The sequence below is a fragment of the Sarcophilus harrisii genome, chromosome 3 (genome assembly GCF_902635505.1).
Source record: "Sarcophilus harrisii chromosome 3, mSarHar1.11, whole genome shotgun sequence".
Classification (NCBI taxonomy): domain Eukaryota; kingdom Metazoa; phylum Chordata; class Mammalia; order Dasyuromorphia; family Dasyuridae; genus Sarcophilus; species Sarcophilus harrisii.
The window spans coordinates 255,946,799-255,964,728 of NC_045428.1; the positions used below are offsets into that span (position 1 = coordinate 255,946,799).

Below are 17,930 nucleotides of genomic sequence, written 5' to 3' on the forward strand. Positions count from 1 at the left end.
CTCTCCTTATGATAGTTAAAAGTAGGGAATTAAAAAAACTGGCTGAACAAATTATGGTCTATGAATGCAATACATTATTATTTATTTTGCTGAGGTATTTGGGGTTGTGATTTGCCTAGGGTCACACAGCCAGGAAGCATTAAATGTCTGAGGTCAGATTTGAACTCAGGTTCTCTTGACTTCAGGGCTGTGCTCTATGCACTGCACCAACTAGCTGCCCTGAATATAACATGTTATTAGGAAATGATGAAATGGACAATTTCATAGGAAGTTGAAGAGATTTATTTGAGCTGATGCAGAATGAAATGAACAGAACTAAGAGAATAATTTATAAAATCATAATAACATTAAAGAGTAAAACAACTCTGAAAGCCCTTCAACCTCTTATAATATCATGATGAACAACTATAAATACAAAAGAATGAAGATGGAATAAAGCAGGTGATAAAATGAAAATGTAGAAAGTGACATACTTTTTGGATATGGTTAATATGAGAATTTGTTTTGCTGGATTAAATAGCTATGTATTGCTGTAATCATTCATTAACTTATTTATTTTAATAGGGAAAGGATAGTGAGAAAGAGAAGCTGATTTTTAGAATAATTTTAAAAAGAATGATATACAAATCTTGTTTTCTTTTAAGGATAGTGAGAAAGAGAAGCTGATTTTTAGAATAATTTTAAAAAGAATGATATACAAATCTTGTTTTCTTTTATGGTAGGGATACTAAGTTGATGAATAGTGTAAATGTACTTTACCTACCTTTTTTTCAAAGCAGTTGATATAATCTTCATGCTATTTTAGTGGGAAAGATTTCATCTAGAAGTTAGCACAGTTAGATGTACTTGGAATTAGTTGAATGATGATTCAAATAGACAAACTGATGGCTTAATGTCAATTTGAGAGAATGTTTTTTAGTGAAATGCCTTAAGAGACACAATGTTGGTAAATATTTCTATTGATAACTTAATATTTAGGCCCAAATGTCATGAAAAAAGAGAGAGAGAGAGAGAGAGAGAGAGAGAGAGAGAGAGAGAGAGAGAGAGAAAGCAGAAAACTAGGAGGGATAATTAATTTACTAGATGATAAGAGTTATGATGCAAAAAGGTCTTGATTGGCTAGAACACTGAGTCAAACCTAGTAATGAAATTCAATAGCGTCAAATGTCTTATACTTGGGTTCAAAAACCTGACTTCACAAGTACCAAGTGGGAAAAGACATAGCTAGATAAAAGTGTGTCTGCAAATGTTTTTGTTGGGGAATGTGAGTCAAAATGTAACATAGTAGCCAAGAATGCTACTGCAATTATAGGATGCATTAAGGGGAACAGTTTCCAGGTGTAGGGAGCTGGTCATGTATGAGAGCATCACTGAAGGAAACATTCATTTTGAAGAGATTTTTGATCCATAGATCCAAATCTACATTAACACTTATATTTGCCAAATTCGAAACAAAAGTTAAATATTTCCGCTGACCTTTTCTGTTCTTGTTGAGGACATCACAGAGATTTGCAATCTTGGATAGAATCACCATCTGTGATTCTTTTTTTCACGCAGTCAGTTCCTAAATCTTGTTGATTACATGATGTCTATAATCACTTTCCCTATCTGTTTCCTATTCTCCATTCACATGTCCAGCATCCTAGTTCAACCTCTTCCTTCTAACCTCTTGTCTGGACTATTGAATAGCTTTCTAATTGGTCTCCCTGCTATCAGCTTTCACTTCTTCTGTCCTTTTTATAAAGCTGCCAATGCTCCACTCTAGCATTGAAATCCTATCACGATTAGGCTATCCTTCCAGACTTTTTCCCTTCATGTATTGTCCATTTCTGACAAGTTAGCCTGTTTACTGAACTTATCATTCCATTATCTATCTCTGTGCTTCCATAAATACTATTCCTTATGTCTGGAATGCATACTTTCCTCACCTCATTCTTTTAGACTCCTTAGCTTGCTTCAACACTGTGCTGAAGTCCTATGTCCTACAGGAAGACTTTGCTACTCTTCCTAATTTGTGGATGATTTTTCTTCCAATTATTGTAGATTCATCTATTTATATATTGCACCCTGACACACAATGAAAACCCTTTGAGGATAGAAATTGTTTTTTTTTTTAATTTTATATTTGTAACCCCAAGATATATCAGAATGCCATATACATTGTAAATGCAAAATGTTTGACTAATCATATTGGGTCTATTATTTCTTGAAGATCATCTATAGAGTTTTTAAAAGTGTCTATAAGGCAAGGAATCAAGAGTATGTGTATTTTTCTGTAAGAAAAGTTACCACATTGCCACATTGAAACAATCTTTCTTCACATTTCACAGGAAAAGCCTCTTTTTTGTTGTCTTTTTATTTTTAAATATATGCTTCACTATCTTTTCTTTCAGAATGTGCTCTTTTCATTTGTGCCCCATCAACTAGGCATATTTAAAGTAAAGCAACTAATGGATATACTTGGTTTCGTGGCAGAAGATGATTTACTATCAGTGAAAGTGAAACCTTTTTACCAAGTAGAGTTAAATTTTACTAGTATCTGCAAACCTACAACTAAGAAAATTGAGATGAAAATCATTCCAGGTATGCTACTGAGAAAGCTTATGAAATATTTTAGCAATAATTTAATAATTTTTAAACATATGTAAATTAAATTCATTTTTTGCATATGCAAATACATTTATAAAACAGATTCAAATAAATAGACATACATAAGAGATTTCTTTTTGGGGGGAGAAACATTTTGGTGCAGATGAACTCCTTTTAATATTGCTATATTTTTTTTAACTATTGATTTTTCCAGTTGTTGGGAAATGTGAAGTAGTTAGGAGTTAGAAGGAGAATTGGGGAAGGGGTCAAGTATTATGTGGCTTAAGTCTTAGGGTTAAGAGTCTAAGAGGTTTCTTTTTTTCTTTGTGACAGAAAATATAGTTAACATTTTCTATGATTCTTAGGGCTGAGACTGAGTTAGCCTTTGTGAATGAGAAGCAATCGTAACTAATAGTTCAGAGAAGGAAGGGAAGATTCAATGTAAATAAGGCATTACTGAGCATTTATAAAACTATAAAAGCATTTTTTTCTTTAAATTCCTTGACAAGTGGGGCCTGTGAACCCATTTTAAGATTTATGAAAGGAAGGTCTTTTAATCATGAAATTAAATCATAAGTGATTTCTAAAATTTTTGAAGGATTTATCTTAAATTTGATTTTAATAAATTAATAAATATCAGTGGAAAACTACAATGGTGCATTTAAAATAGAAAGCTATTGGTCTTAATTTTTTAAATGTCCTTTTAAGGTCTAACACCTCTGATTACTAATGTCACTGGACAGTATGTTGTGGATGAAACAGGAGAGTACAAAAACTTTGCACCAGTAGCAATGCTGAAATCAAACTTAACATCCATCCATGATCAAGGAGTAAGTGAGCACTTGAAGAAAGATGCACTGATTGCCTTTCCTAATGACCGAAGTGCTAGCCTCAGGTCCGGAGATCCTCGAGAGGAATTCAGGTATTATGTTGATGACATTTAAGCATATAAAAAAAATAACAAATTTCAGTCATTTTAATGCAATTTGAATTAAGTACAGTCATAAAGTAGAATTTTCATTTTAAAATAAAATTAAGGGACAGTTAGGTGGCGCAGTGGATAGGGCACCAGCCCTGAAGTCAGAGGGACCTGAGTTCAAATGTGATCTCAGACACTTACCTCGTCCTAACTGAGTGACTCTGGGCATGTCACTTAACCCCAATTGCCTTAGCCAAAAAAAAAAAAATGTTTTTGGATGTGAATTTTAGGAAAACATATCGATTTAGAATATGACATCGTTATACAGACAATTCTTGCTTTACAAAAATTTGCAATACATAGATTTGACTTTTCTAAAGAATTTTGAAACAGATCCACATTCCAATTCCAATTTAAAAATTGTGCAGGATTTCAGATGTACAAGAAGCTGGAGAGGCTGCTAGTACAGATACTGAAGCAGGAAAAAAGTTCCTAGAGTTCCTGCAAAAATAAATAGATGAAGGTCCCTAAATAGTGGAGCAAATATTTAATATCCTATTTTACCAAAAAATGCCATTTTGAACCCAAGAAAAAACTTACTGGTATAAAGCTTTGAAAAATAGAATTATTCTTTTGCTCAAAAGAATGCATCTGGGACTTGCAAAAAAGGAATCAGCAGGAGAACATTACATTACCTGAGCATTATTTCATTACCCTTAAGGTATAGATAACTCTTATCATATTAAAGGAATGGCTTAGCTGCAGCTTCATTCCTAAGAAGTTTTCTAATGATAATTACACTCCTTTCAAAATTGTATTTCTTTTGCATAATAGCAAAAGTTAGCCTTCCAGCTGGATGATTTTAATAAAAATGTAAAAGTAGTCCACCTTCCCATTACCTAAAAATATCTAAAGTTGTAGGGTGTCTTCAGGGAAAACTAGTATCTCTGGGATGAGGGTGCCAGAACCTTTACAGAGCTGCCTTCCACCTTTGGTGTCTACCTAATCCATCTCTCACCTGTGGCTCCAAGAAGCTGTAGTAGTGTCCACACACTGGATAAACTGTTTTGGCAGTTGGGTAATCCAAGGTAAGGGTAATTAAGGGGTTACCTATAGTGATTAAAAGGGGTATCTACCCCAAGTATGTAAAGACTTCCCTGGTGGAATGGACTGATGAAAACAATTTGTTCCAATAGCAATGAAGACAGACAAAGCAAAGTGTTATGGAGCACTTTGAGCTTGGTTTGACAATGCAGATAACAAAGTCATCCATAGCATTTCTTTATTACCATTATCTTACCACTGGACAGTGGTGGCTTTGGAAGAGAGAGCAAAGTTATCAATTTCATGCAACTCTGTCTCACTTAAATCCACTTAATTCATGTATCAAAAGACATCACCATACGATCTTACCATTTGTACCTATCTCAAAGCCCTGTGGCCATAGATGAGTAAGGAAGAATCAGGTGCCGATATACTGAGAGCCATAATCACAATCTGCATATGGGTAGTTCAGGCCATATGGTTGTCTTCTACTCTGAGCAGCAGTGGGATTTAGTAGTCCCTTGAGTATCTGAACCACCTCTTAAGGATAGCATTGCTCACCTCCATGTATAAGGAAGGAACTAAAAAGGTGCCCCCCAAATTGTCTGCTTACCTAATTGGCCTCATGGATACACCTTTGCTGCAAACATTGATATTTAATAGATTATGTGATTATAAGGAGAAGAACAAACAATATGTGAGAGAGACTAAGACAATGTGTGGTCTAGACTGATCATAGACTTAAACATTCCAATCTGAATATTCACATTCAACAAAAGTAGAGGCTCCATTGAAAAAAGACTACTAGAAGAATTAATGTCAACACATTAGAGTCTTTCTCTGAGGGGAAACTTTTGCCAACTTGCAGGGTTAGTTGAGCAGTAATGGAGCAGAAAAGGAGTGGGAAGCTTTCAGAAATTTGGTGTATAGTACTGTACTTGCTCATCCAAATTGGAAAACTTACAAACATTAAGGCTGATTTGATGAAAATGATGGGGAAATTCAGAAGCTGCTAAATGAAAAACGAGAACTCCATAGGGTTTACCAATAGAATAGTTCATCTATTTTGAAGAAGATAACATTTAATCCTATCAAAAGTAAAGTACACTTGAAATTAGAGAGAAGCAGGATTCTTGGCTTAGTAAAAAGGCAGATGAAATTCAGTTTTATGCTGATAGTAACAATCAAAACCATTTTTTATACTGTACTAAAAATTATTTATGGGCCAAAGACCTGTGGTGTTTCTTAGCTACTCAGTGCTGATAGTGCCATACTAATTAGTGATAAGGACATGATCCTAGAGAGATGAGCTGAACACTTCCATAATGTTCTTAACAGACCATCATCAATCAATGCTGAAATTATTGACCTCAGAGTTTAAAGCTATTGACCTCAAAGTTGAAAGCTATTATGCCAAGTTGAAATCAGTCACTCCCTGCCTAATGTTCCAACTAAAGAAAAGATTTAAATGCCATTAGGTTACTTTTGTGTGATAAAGAACCCAAGAAGATCTAAAAAATTGCTTCCATTTGAATTATTTTAGGAAGATTCTGAAGATTACCTGGCAGGATAAGATACCAACACTGAGGTCCTTTTTTGAACTAAGGTGCAAGTATTCCAACTCTACTGCAGAGAGCACAACTCCAGTGGGCTGGCCACAGTGTTCAACTGCCAAATGCATGCTTGCCAAAAAAAAAATTATTTTATGGAGAACTCACACAAAGCCAGCATTAAAAAAAGTGTCAGAAAAAGCAGAACAAAAAACTCTTAAGGACTCTCTTAAGAACTTTAGAATTGAGACATGGGAGACACTGGCACAGGATTGCCAAGCATGTTGTGCCCTCATCAGAGAATGTGTTCTGTTGTATGAGCAAAACAAAACTGAATCAGTTCCTAAGAAATGTGAGATAAGCAAAATTAGAGAAGCCCCCTCAAATGTTCATAGAGGCTATTTGTGTCCGACTCTTGTCAGAGCACTCTGAACTTGTGTTGTCTGATTAGCCAGTCAGATACACTCGAACATAATGATGTCATTCTGGTCATCTTTAAGAACTAAGGATAACAATCTTGAATTAGAGAATGAATGAGAATTTCAAGAGGTATTTTTCACCCACTGTATTTGCCCAGGAAACTTCAGCTTTGGATGCAGATAAAAACTTGAAATGGAGACATTTTTGGAAGTTCCACAAAGTTGATCATGCTTTCCATGATATTGCTAAGTCAAGGGAAGGTATTAAAAATATGTATGAAGAGAGTTTGAGGATGAAGTGGAAAAGCACCCCAAATGGGATCGTGAGAAACATAATCTTGAATCTTTGTAGTTAGAAGTTTATTACTAATTCTTCACGCCCTAATGCAAATGGCATTTTTATACCCCTAGATGTATTGTCCTAAAAAAACCTAAGATCTTGACAACTTGAAAAACATAAAGAAATACTGTCTTATTGTGGTCTGGGAATGACACCCTTAGAGTGATAACCTTTGCCTCTTGTCTAGAATAGAAATTTCTTTTATTATGACATATGTATCAAGAAACATTTTTGATGATTCTCTCTTTTTTCTATAAATATGTGGTCCTGAGACCACTCATTACTGACCCCTCCCATCCTGGTGTTGGGAGATCAGTCCTGGCCAGTAATAAAAGCTCTTAAAATTCATTATTTTGGCTGCCCTGTGTTTTCTCTTGTCTGGGTACTTCAAGGGTTTGCAGAGGATTTTTTCCTGATTTTGTGGATTTGGCAAACATGAAACCATTGAAAAAACAAGTAACAAGACAGTAAAATTAGCACAAGAATGAGAGCTAGAAGTAGACAAGAATCATGTGGAAAAGTTGATTATCATAAAGACGAACTGTCAAATGAGGTTCAGTTTGAGTTGTAGATTGTAGAAGAAAGGGAAGTTTTGGAAGCTGACATTGAACCAAAAAGATTCATAACATATTAATAGTTGGCAGAAGCATTTCATTATTTGAGTGAATTTTTTTCTTACACTGAAAAGATGGATCCAAATACTTAAAGATTTTTAAAAGTTCAAAGACTAGTTGAGGATAATATTAATTCTTACTATCAGATAAAGGAATAAAAGAGAGACACTGTCCAAACATTTCTTGATAAAAAAAATGTTGTACAGCCATCCACCAGTGTGATAAAGACAAGGTATAGTGAGTGTAGAAGGGCAACACATCATATATACTTATTAAATTTATTGTATATACTGTGCTTACTTTATCATCAACTTTGCCTTTCATTTCATTATTCTGTTTATTATCATGGTACAGTATTTAATATGTTTGTATTTTAGTACATTTTATGATATATAAAGGTTTTATTTTGTCTATGCCTTTGTTATATAGGGTAAGTAATGTTGGGTGGATAGGAGTGAATTCACATTATGTAAAAAATTGCTTTAAGGTGAAGTCTATAGAATAGTGTACTTACACAAAGTGAGAACTGCCTCTCCTTACAAAGTGCCAATAATAACTCATAGAGCATATAAAAATTTATAAAACTTTTGCTTAACAATGAACCCTATGAGATGGGTAGGATTTTCCAAAAGTTTTTCTGCAGAGGAGGTTTCTGGCAAGATGGAAGAATAGGTTGGTACTGGAGTAGGAACAGATTTCCCCCCTACAGAAGAGATTTGTGCCTCAGGAGGAACATAGACTAGGGAAAAATCAAGAAGACTTGGGGCAGAAACAGGGATTTTTCAGGTACAACCCAAGAAGATCTAAAAAAAAAGACCCAGGGCCTGGGATTAAACCTTGTGAAGTATAACATCTCTAGCTAGGCTAGTTCCACTGAAGCACCAAGTGGGGAGCTGGGTGTGTTTGGAGCCTCAGCAGGAACTACAGAATCTTTCACCTCTGGGACAGATGGAGTGTAAACTCGGGGTCTGAGTCCTGGAAGATTGATTGAACCTTAGCTGACTAAGAACAGGCCTCCCTGTGCTGCTGAGCCTAGGCCCTGGGTGAGAAGGAATTAGCCCATTGGGTGGGTGTAGAAGCAGTGGGGCAAGGATGCTGCTGATTGCAGGCCACTTGCAGGGGTGAGGAACTCTTGGATTGAGGTTCCAGTTCAGATGGTAGAGTTGAAGTGAAGTTTGAGGCACTATCCCTCCATCCCATGATTGGAGGTACTTACACTAATATTTATTTCTTATTTTTTAAAAAAATGCTTACACGAATACTTCCCATTTAAAAAAAATGAACAGGAAAAGAATAAAGAACCCAATAGATAGAAATTTACTATGGGAATAGGGAAGACTGGAGTTCATCTTCATCTTCATAGGAGGATACTGAACTAAAAAAAGTTTCTATCTCAAAGAGTAACTTGAAATGGCTCCTTGCCTAGAAAGAATTTATAGAACTACTCAAAAAAGAATTTAAAAATCAAATAAAAGGCATTAAGGAAAAACTAAAAAAAATCCAAGAAAAATAAGATTATGAAAAGAAAGTTAGCCAACTATAAAAGGAAAAAACTTTCAAATATGAGACCAAGAAATAACAAAACAGATTATAAAGAATGAAAAAATAGAACAGAACGTGAAACATTTTATAAGAAAAACAACAGATATGAAGAACAGATCAAAAAGAGAAAATATAATAATAATTGTCCTGTTTGAAAGTTGTGAAAGATAAATTATTGACCCAATAATGCAAGAAATAATCTAAGAAAATTGTTTTGGAATGATAGAACATGAGGGAAAAGTAGCAATAGAAAAAAAAATCTACCAATCACCACTTCAACAAGATCCTTTATGAAAAACTCATAGGAATATTATTGCCAAATTTTGGAAGTCCCAGATCAAAGAGAAGATTTTGCAAAAATAAGAAAAAAAATCAACTACACTGGAGCTTCATTAGAATTGTACAGGAGTTAGCAGTAGCCACAATAAAAGACTACAGATCCTGAAATCATATTTACTGACAATTAAAAAACTAGGCTTATAGCCAAAAATATCATATCCAGCAAAATTATAATATTGAATAAGAAAAAAATGTACATTCAATGAACTTGCAGATTTTCAGAATTTCCTATCCATCAAATCTTAACAGTAGAAAATTTAACAATAAGAGGCAGTATCAAAGATCAATTTCAAGGAACTCAACATGAACAAATTGTTTATGTTTTATGTTTTTTTAACATGGGAAATATATACTATATGTTTAAGATTGACATCAACAATAGGATGGCTCAAAAGAAAGATTGGGCCAGAGTAAAGGTAAAAATAGTAATTATGTAATGCAAATGAGGTGCAGAGGAGGAATAGACACAGAGGCATTAGGGAGGAGGGCTCATAGTTCTAAAAACTTACATCAGGAACGGGTTGAATAGGCAACACTATATATATAGTACCCTCCAAAATGTGTAAATAAATAAGGGGGAAGGGATGGGCAAATGGGGAAGCTAAGGGTGAGGGAAGACAACAAAGGAGTGATCCATGGGTGAGGGGAGGTTAAGTGATAACAAGGAAAGTTATGGAACAGAATTAAAGCAAAGAGTCAACAGGGATAAGAAAGATATGTATGTGTGTAGGTGGGAGGGGCGGTATGTGTGTGTATGTTTGTGTGTGTGTGTGTATGTATATATCTTCATATGTACACATAAATATATCCTTTCTTAACTTTAAGCCTGCTTGTGAGGGGTGGTAGGGATGAAAGGTGGAAAAAAAAGTAAAGAGAACAAAAGAACAATCTACAAGGAAATAAAGAAATGATGAACACTCATGAATATAATTTCTTCTACTAATATATATATTTTCCTGAATGATAATTTGTTGTTAACTATTTTGAATCCTTCCTGATGGTCTGTTGAAAACATGACAATGTTCTTTTTTGTATTGTTTTATTTAAACTGTTTTCTGTTTTTTTCTTATTCTATTTTTTAATAAAAAAAGATAAAAAATATAATTTATTTAAAAAAATTTTGGTGTAGTTTTAAGCTATTAGATAAATTATAACCTAACAGACATATAAATAACAAGAACAAAAATATGTATAATCAGTAGATGGAGAAAAAAAGTTTTGACAAAATTAAACACCTATTTCTATTATAAACACCTTAAAATATAGAATTAAATGGACCTTTTAAAAAAATGTTGTAGGTAGAACCTACTTAACGCCAAGAACTAGAATTTTAAATAATGGAGATAAACTAGATTTATGTCTAATAAAATTAAGATGAAAGCAAATGTGTCTTTTACATAATGCTAGAAATGCAAGCTTTATAAAAGGGCAAGAAAGGAAATCTAATAATAAGCATTGTCAAGATAGAAATAAAGTTATTGCTTTTGTAGATAATATAATTTACTTACAGAATGATCAAGCAAATTGAATTCCAAAGTCCATTAGCATGGGACTCATTCCTCACTGGCAGAAATCAATTCCCTGTGTGTGACAATGGAGGTGTCGACAAAAGTGGGAGAGAGAAGAGCCTTTTAGTCTCTTAAGGTCTTTTGTATCTCAGTTCTCTAATCACTTCAGCTGCTTCTTGTTTTCAGTTCTGAGAGAATAGGTACATGTTGTCAATCTTCAAGTTTCTGAAGGAAAACATTTTGGGAAAAAGTCAACATAAGAGGAAGCACCAATCTCCATTATGTCCTTCTTCCTAACTTGCTGCACTAGAATCTTTAGGGAATTTCCCCTTGGGTGGCATCTGAGATTTTCTCAATTAAGCTTTACCTCACTCCCAGTGGGAATGTTTCTTCCCTTTATATTGTCTGGTATATATTTTTCTTTGTATACTTTCTTTGATATCTGTTTGTCTGTGAAATTAGACAGATGTGTTTATTTGCTAACTGATATGTATGTTCGTTGTAGAACTGATATTTGAATGGAAAAGATCAAGCTTTGGATATGAAACCTGATTACTGATGAAACAGTGATCAGAAATTAAGTTGAACCTGAAAATTATACCCCCAGATTATTAATATTTTAGGTAAAAGATAAATGTAATTCTAATCTAGTACTCCTTCTTTCTGAGGACATTAGGATGGTAAAATGTTTTGATCCCAATTTGCTGCTTCCCATCTTGGCAGGAGTTAAAATCTCCTTTAGAGAACAGTAGAGAAAAAGAAGGCTAGAGATATTTATCCTATTTTCCTTTAATTCACAGAATAACACCTCATTTTATATGTAGGAGATAGCCTTCCTTTATACCAGTAAGTTAAGTAAAATTTGTAAAAACAATTCTCATATAACTTGCAAGATATAAAAATATATGTAAACAAATGTATTTCTGATTATTAATAACAACATATGGTAGGCATAGATTGAAAAGAAATAATATTTGAAATAATTACAGAATGTACATAATATTTTAGATCTAGTTACCACAACACGTAGACACTAAACAAATACTACAAGAAAATACTCTTTATAGAAATAGTTATACTCAAAGACTTATTAATTGCTCATGAATAGGCTAAGCCGATATAACTATTAAAATAGTAGTCTTAGTGCTGGAAAAAGATAGATAATAACGAAATTCATATGAGGTGACAAAAGGTCAAGATTTTCAAGGGAAACAATTTTTTAAAAATGAGAAGGAAGCAAGTTTCATAGTAACAACTCAAACTGTTCTGTAATTATCTGAATGATCTGATACTGGCTAAAAAATAGGTCAACCAATAGAACAGAGTAGTTTACACAGTAAACAGACCATGTTAACTTATTTTTGTACTGTCTAATAAACCTAGAGACCTCAGTTACTTTTTTTAAGGGCTCAATGTTTTGTCAAAATCTAGGAAAACTAGAAACTAATCTTAAAGAAATTAGATTTAGACCATCATGTCACATCATATATCCTTTTAAGGTTCAAATATATAACATGATCCTCATCTATTTTCCCTGCCCACAAGAAGCTTACAATCTAATCAGGGAAGAAAATGCATAAAACATACAATATAAAAAATGAAAAAGGGGACTGGAATTCCAGGGGTTACTTAGATTATGGCTCCCTTGATTTGTAGATTTCTTTTTTTTTTTTTTTTTTAATTTAATAGCCTTTTATTTACATTTTTAAAAATGTAATAGCCTTTTATTTACAGGTTATATGCATGGGTAACTTTACAGCATTAACAATTGCCAAACCTCTTGTTCCAATTTTTCACCTCTTACCCCCACCCCTCCCTAGATGGCAGGATGACCAGTAGATGTTAAATACATTAAAATATAAATTAGATACACAATAAGTATACATGACCAAAACGTTATTTTGCTGTATAAAAAGAATCAGACTTTGAAATATTGTACAATTAGCTTGTGAAGGAAATCAAAAATGGAAGTGGGCATAAATATAGGGATTGGGAATTCAATGTAATGGTTTTTAGTAATCTCTCAGAGTTCTTTCTCTGGGTGTAGCTGGTTCAGTTCATTACTGCTCCATTAGAAATGATTTGGTTGATCTCGTTGCTGAGGATGGCCTGGTCCATCAGAACTGGTCATCATATAGTATTGTTGTTGAAGTATATAATGATCTCCTGGTCCTGCTCATTTCACTCAGCATCAGTTCGTGTAAGTCTCTCCAGGCCTTTCTGAAATCATCCTGTTGGTCATTTCTTACAGAACAGTAATATTCCATAATATTCATATACCACAATTTATTCAGCCATTCTCCAACTGATGGACATCCATTCAGTTTCCAGTTTCTAGCCACTACAAAAAGGGCTGCCACAAACATTCATGCACATACAGGTCCCTTTCCCTTCTTTATAATCTCTTTGGGATATAATCCCAGTAGTAACACTGCTGGATCAAAGGGTATGCACAATTTGATAACTTTTTGAGCATAGTTCCAAACTACTCTCCAAAATGGTTGGATTCGTTCACAACTCCACCAACAATGCATCAATGTCCCAGTTTTCCCACATCCCCTCCAACAATCATCATTATTTTTTCCTGTCATCTTAGCCAATCTGACAGGTGTGTAGTGGTATCTCAGAGTTGTCTTAATTTGCATTTCTCTGATTAATAATGACTTGGAGCGTCTTTTCATATGACTAGAAATAGTTTCAATTTCTTCATCTGAGAATTGTATGTTCATATCCTTTGACCATTTTTCGATTTGTAGATTTCATACAGAACAGAGCTATAGATGGAAAGTGCAGTCTTTATACAGTTTTTCATTGTTAAGAACTTCATAAATCTTTGAGAAATTAAAGAAAACACATCTTTCATAAATGTCTAATTGAGTTCATCTCTTGGTTAAGACAATTTTTTAACTTTTGTGAATAAATTAAGATTTAATTAAATTCCCTTTAAATTCCTACCGGCAGGTCTAAATCCAAGTAATTTGATTGCTTTATCATGGTTTTGTGTAGGGAAGATATAATGTAGCAATGTCTCATCATTTTCTCCAGTAAACACTGATATATTTTAGAACTAGTTTCAGATTTCATGACATCGTCTGAGACAAAATTCATTGATGCCATTTTTATATTTTTAGGACCATTTTCACAAAAGTTCCAAGATACAATTATGTGGATCCTGAATATGCATATACTGAAGAGGAACAAATGCAAATACAAGAAAATAAAGACTACTATTATAATTTCACCTTAAAATTGGCAAAGCAGAGAATGCAGAAGAAGTCAGAAAGGTAAAATAATAGAAGAAAAACTGTTACTTAAAGATTCAGAAATTCTTACTTCTTATTTCTTCTCCCTCATTAATTTCAATTCATATTTAAAATATTTAGTATAACAGAAGAATTCTATTACTTCTTTAGTATACATTTTTTAAAATTAGTAATTATTTCCAAATAAATATATTTGAAATTATATTTTCTAATATTTTTGGCATTTATTTTTTAATAGGGCATTTAAACTTGCAGATAATAAGATAGATATTGGCATGAAACCAGGAGGAAAACTGAAATCCCCTCGCCTCTCAATTGCACAATTATTTGAAGAGATGAACCAACCGGTAAAATTGCCTTTAAAGGAAAATTCTCTGCTAACTACTCAAAATTTGACAGCAAAAGAAGCAGAATCCACTGTAAGTTTTAAGGAATGTAAATTTAGTATGAATTTATAAGTATACTTAAATCACTGAAAGCTAATATTAAAAAAAAAAAAACTAATTTTGATGTAAGAAACCATTTGTCATTTCTCATAGGCTCTCACTGTAGTTTGTCACACCCCATCCACGCCGCAAGCAAAAGAAGATTGCAACTTAATCTTGTCACCAAAGCAACTTCATCAAGTAGTAATTGGTAAGATTTGACAAAATAGCATCATGCTTCTGATAGACAATATTGTGATACCCATCATTTAAACATGTAGTATTTAATTTTAATTCTGTTACAATTGCACTTGGATATAAATTTAGCAAGAACTTTGGTTACTGCTAATGATTATGAATCTCATTAAGTTTAAACTCAATTTGCCTTAATTTTTAGCTGAACTAATAAAGCATATCCCAAGAGTCATCTTGGTAGAAAAATTTCAAAATACATCTATTTCAAAAGGCTACTGGACCTTTTAAAATTTTATTGTTATTGATATCTTTTATTTTACATTGGCTTAATTTCTCTCTTTTATTCAACAAACTATCCATTGTGATAGAGTTTAAAAGGAAAGAGAAAAAAGCAATTCAGTAAAACCAACAAAGATATCAATCAAGCCTGATAATATCTACAGTAATTCTCCCTTCTGTAAAAAAGGAAGAGAAATACATCATTGTTTCAACTCCCAGTCATTATAATTATGTACTATTCAATATGTTCTTTCCCTCTTTTAAAAAAGTTATTAATAAAAGTTAATAATTAATAATTAATTATAATAATAATTATGTCATCATTTATTTAGCCATTTCTCAATGAATGGCCATCATTTTTGCTTTCAGTTGTTTGTTACCAAAAATATATTGTTGGCCTTTCTTAATGATGAATATGGCTAAATTAATGAATTATAAAATAATCTTTGTTACTTGAAGAAGTGTAAAACCAATGCTATGAATTTTCAAATGTTAATTAGATTCCTACTGATAATATAGTATCTTTAAGGTGGTGCTTAATCTTATAAGGCCTGCAGCATTCTGGTCCTTTTCATTTTGTGATGTTATAAATGATGTTGAATTGATCAATGGACAGGAATATTTTATCCTTCAATATCCAACTTAATCAACTCTTCAGATGTAATTTCTTCTTTTTTGAAATTCTATGAAATGATATTATTACATTTTCACATTTTACTTTGAACTGTAGCTATTCATATATGCCTTTTATTTCTCCTATTAGATTGTAAACACCATTAATGTGGATCAATGTCTTTGTAGTCTGAGAATACACAGCACAAAAAGTGTTCAACAAATTTTCTTAAGTGAATGAAATTTTCAATACTATGTAAAAATGCGTCATTAATATTGTTATTATAACAATATGGACAAGGTCACTCATTCATTTCCTCATTTATTTGTTCAGAAATATTTATTGGCACTTATGTGTTTATGTATGATAAATTATTCTAGAAGCCATGTGGGTTGTGTCCCTGGCCTCTAGGAGCTGTTGTCCTCTATATTGGAAGAGGACCAAAATGACATCATTATATAAGAGTTGAATTACAGCGTGTCCAACTGTGGCTGATCTGACCAATATGAGCTTGGAATGCTCAGCCACAGGTAAGACACAAATAGTCCCTATAAACATTTGGGGTGGCTTCTCTAATTTTGCACATCTTATATTTCTTTTGGGTTATTCAATTCTGCTTTGCTCATAGAGCACAACATTTTATTTGATAAGGATGTGACATGCTGGGCTGTCCTGTATCAGTGTTTCTCATGTCTCAATTTTAAAGTTCTTAAGAGACCTTGAGAGTGTGCTTCTTTCACTTTTTCTGACACCTTGTGAATACTTGCCTTATGTGAGTTCTCCATAAAATAATTTTTTGGCAAGCTTACATTTGGCATTTGAACAATGTGGCTAGTCCAGTGGAGTTGTGCTCTTTGCAGTAGAGTTGGAATGCTTGGCACTTTAGCTCAAAAAAATGACCTTAGTGGCTAGGATCTTATCTTGCCAGGTGATCTTCAGAACCTTCCTAAAACAATTTAAATGGAAACAATTCAGTTTCCTGGCGTGGTGCTGATAGACTGTCCAGTTTCACAGGCATACAACGATGAGGAAACCACAACAGTTCTGTACACCTTCAGTTTGGAAGACAGTCCAATACCTTTCCTCCCACATTTCCTTTGAAACCTCCCCAAAACTGAGCTAGCTCTAGCAATGTGTGTGTCAATCTCCTTATCAGTGTGGACATCTCTGGAAAGTATACTGCCAAGGTAAGAGAACTTATGTACGCCATTCAAAACTTCACCATTTACTGTAAATGATGGTTCCACATATGTCTGATGTGGTGCTGGCTGATGGAGGATTTGTGTTTTCTTGGGTTTAATTGTTAGACCAAAATTAGCATAAAAAGCAGAGAATTGATCCATACTTTATTGCATCTCAGCTTTGGAGGCTGCAATGAATGCATAATCATGTGCTCCCTCCCTTTAGTTTTGACTTGTAGCTTTTTCAAGTTGAAGAATTTACCATCAATATGGTAGCTGACTTTGATTCTGTTTGTCCTCATATTGTCCTCATAGTAGAAGTTTGACAACATGTCTGAAAACATCATGCTACAAATAAGAAGCATGGGATCAAGTATACAGCTTTGTTTACTTTATTTATAACTGGGAAAGCTTGAGAACATTGTCCATTGTCCAGAATCCGGGCAAGCATGCCCATCATGAAATTGATGTGCCATACTAATGAACTTCTCTGGGCAACTACATTTTGATGTAATTTTCCGTAAGTCCTCACAACTTATAGTATCAAAAGTCTTGGTCAGATCTACAAAGTTATATACAAATGTCTGTTCCTAGAACATCAGATCAACTGTTCTTAGGCCCCTTCTAAAGCCACACAAGCTCTCAGGTAGATGATCTTTTTCTAGGTGTAAGGTCAGCCTAGTAAGAACAACTCTGGCCAGAATTTTGTGAACCATGACTACAAAAGACACACACACACATACACACAAACACACACCATGATTGTTATAGGACAATCTATTTTCTTTACTTTTATAAAGTTGGAAAATAGAGGCATACTTGTACTCCTGGAAAATTTCAGTCAGCTTTTGTATGAGTAATGGACTCCTCACCTTGTAAATCTCAGCTACCACAGAATTAGCACCTGGTGCTTTATCACATGAAATTAGCCTAATGCATTTAAAATTACTCTTCTTCAATTGTTATTTCAGCTAGAGTGACTGATTTCAACTTACGGCAAACACTCAATAACTTCAGTATTGATTGATGAGAGTCTGTTGAGAATACTATGGAAGGGTTCAGCCCATCTGTCTGGGGTCAGGTCCTTATCACTAATCACCATCAGAAATG

The 17,930-nt window shown here is 33.6% G+C and overlaps 1 protein-coding gene across 1 annotated transcript in view; it reads left to right on the forward strand.

Annotated features, from left to right (window-relative positions):
- The window catches only part of CFAP47 (cilia and flagella associated protein 47), a 759,462-nt gene that overhangs the window by 57,522 nt on the left and 684,010 nt on the right, over positions 1–17,930 (forward strand). The window contains exons 9-13 of the mRNA XM_031959439.1: positions 2,394–2,583; positions 3,298–3,511; positions 13,996–14,148; positions 14,366–14,546; positions 14,667–14,763. Of these exons, the coding sequence (XP_031815299.1) occupies positions 2,394–2,583; positions 3,298–3,511; positions 13,996–14,148; positions 14,366–14,546; positions 14,667–14,763 (835 nt within the window). The remainder of the gene's footprint in view (positions 1–2,393; positions 2,584–3,297; positions 3,512–13,995; positions 14,149–14,365; positions 14,547–14,666; positions 14,764–17,930) is intronic.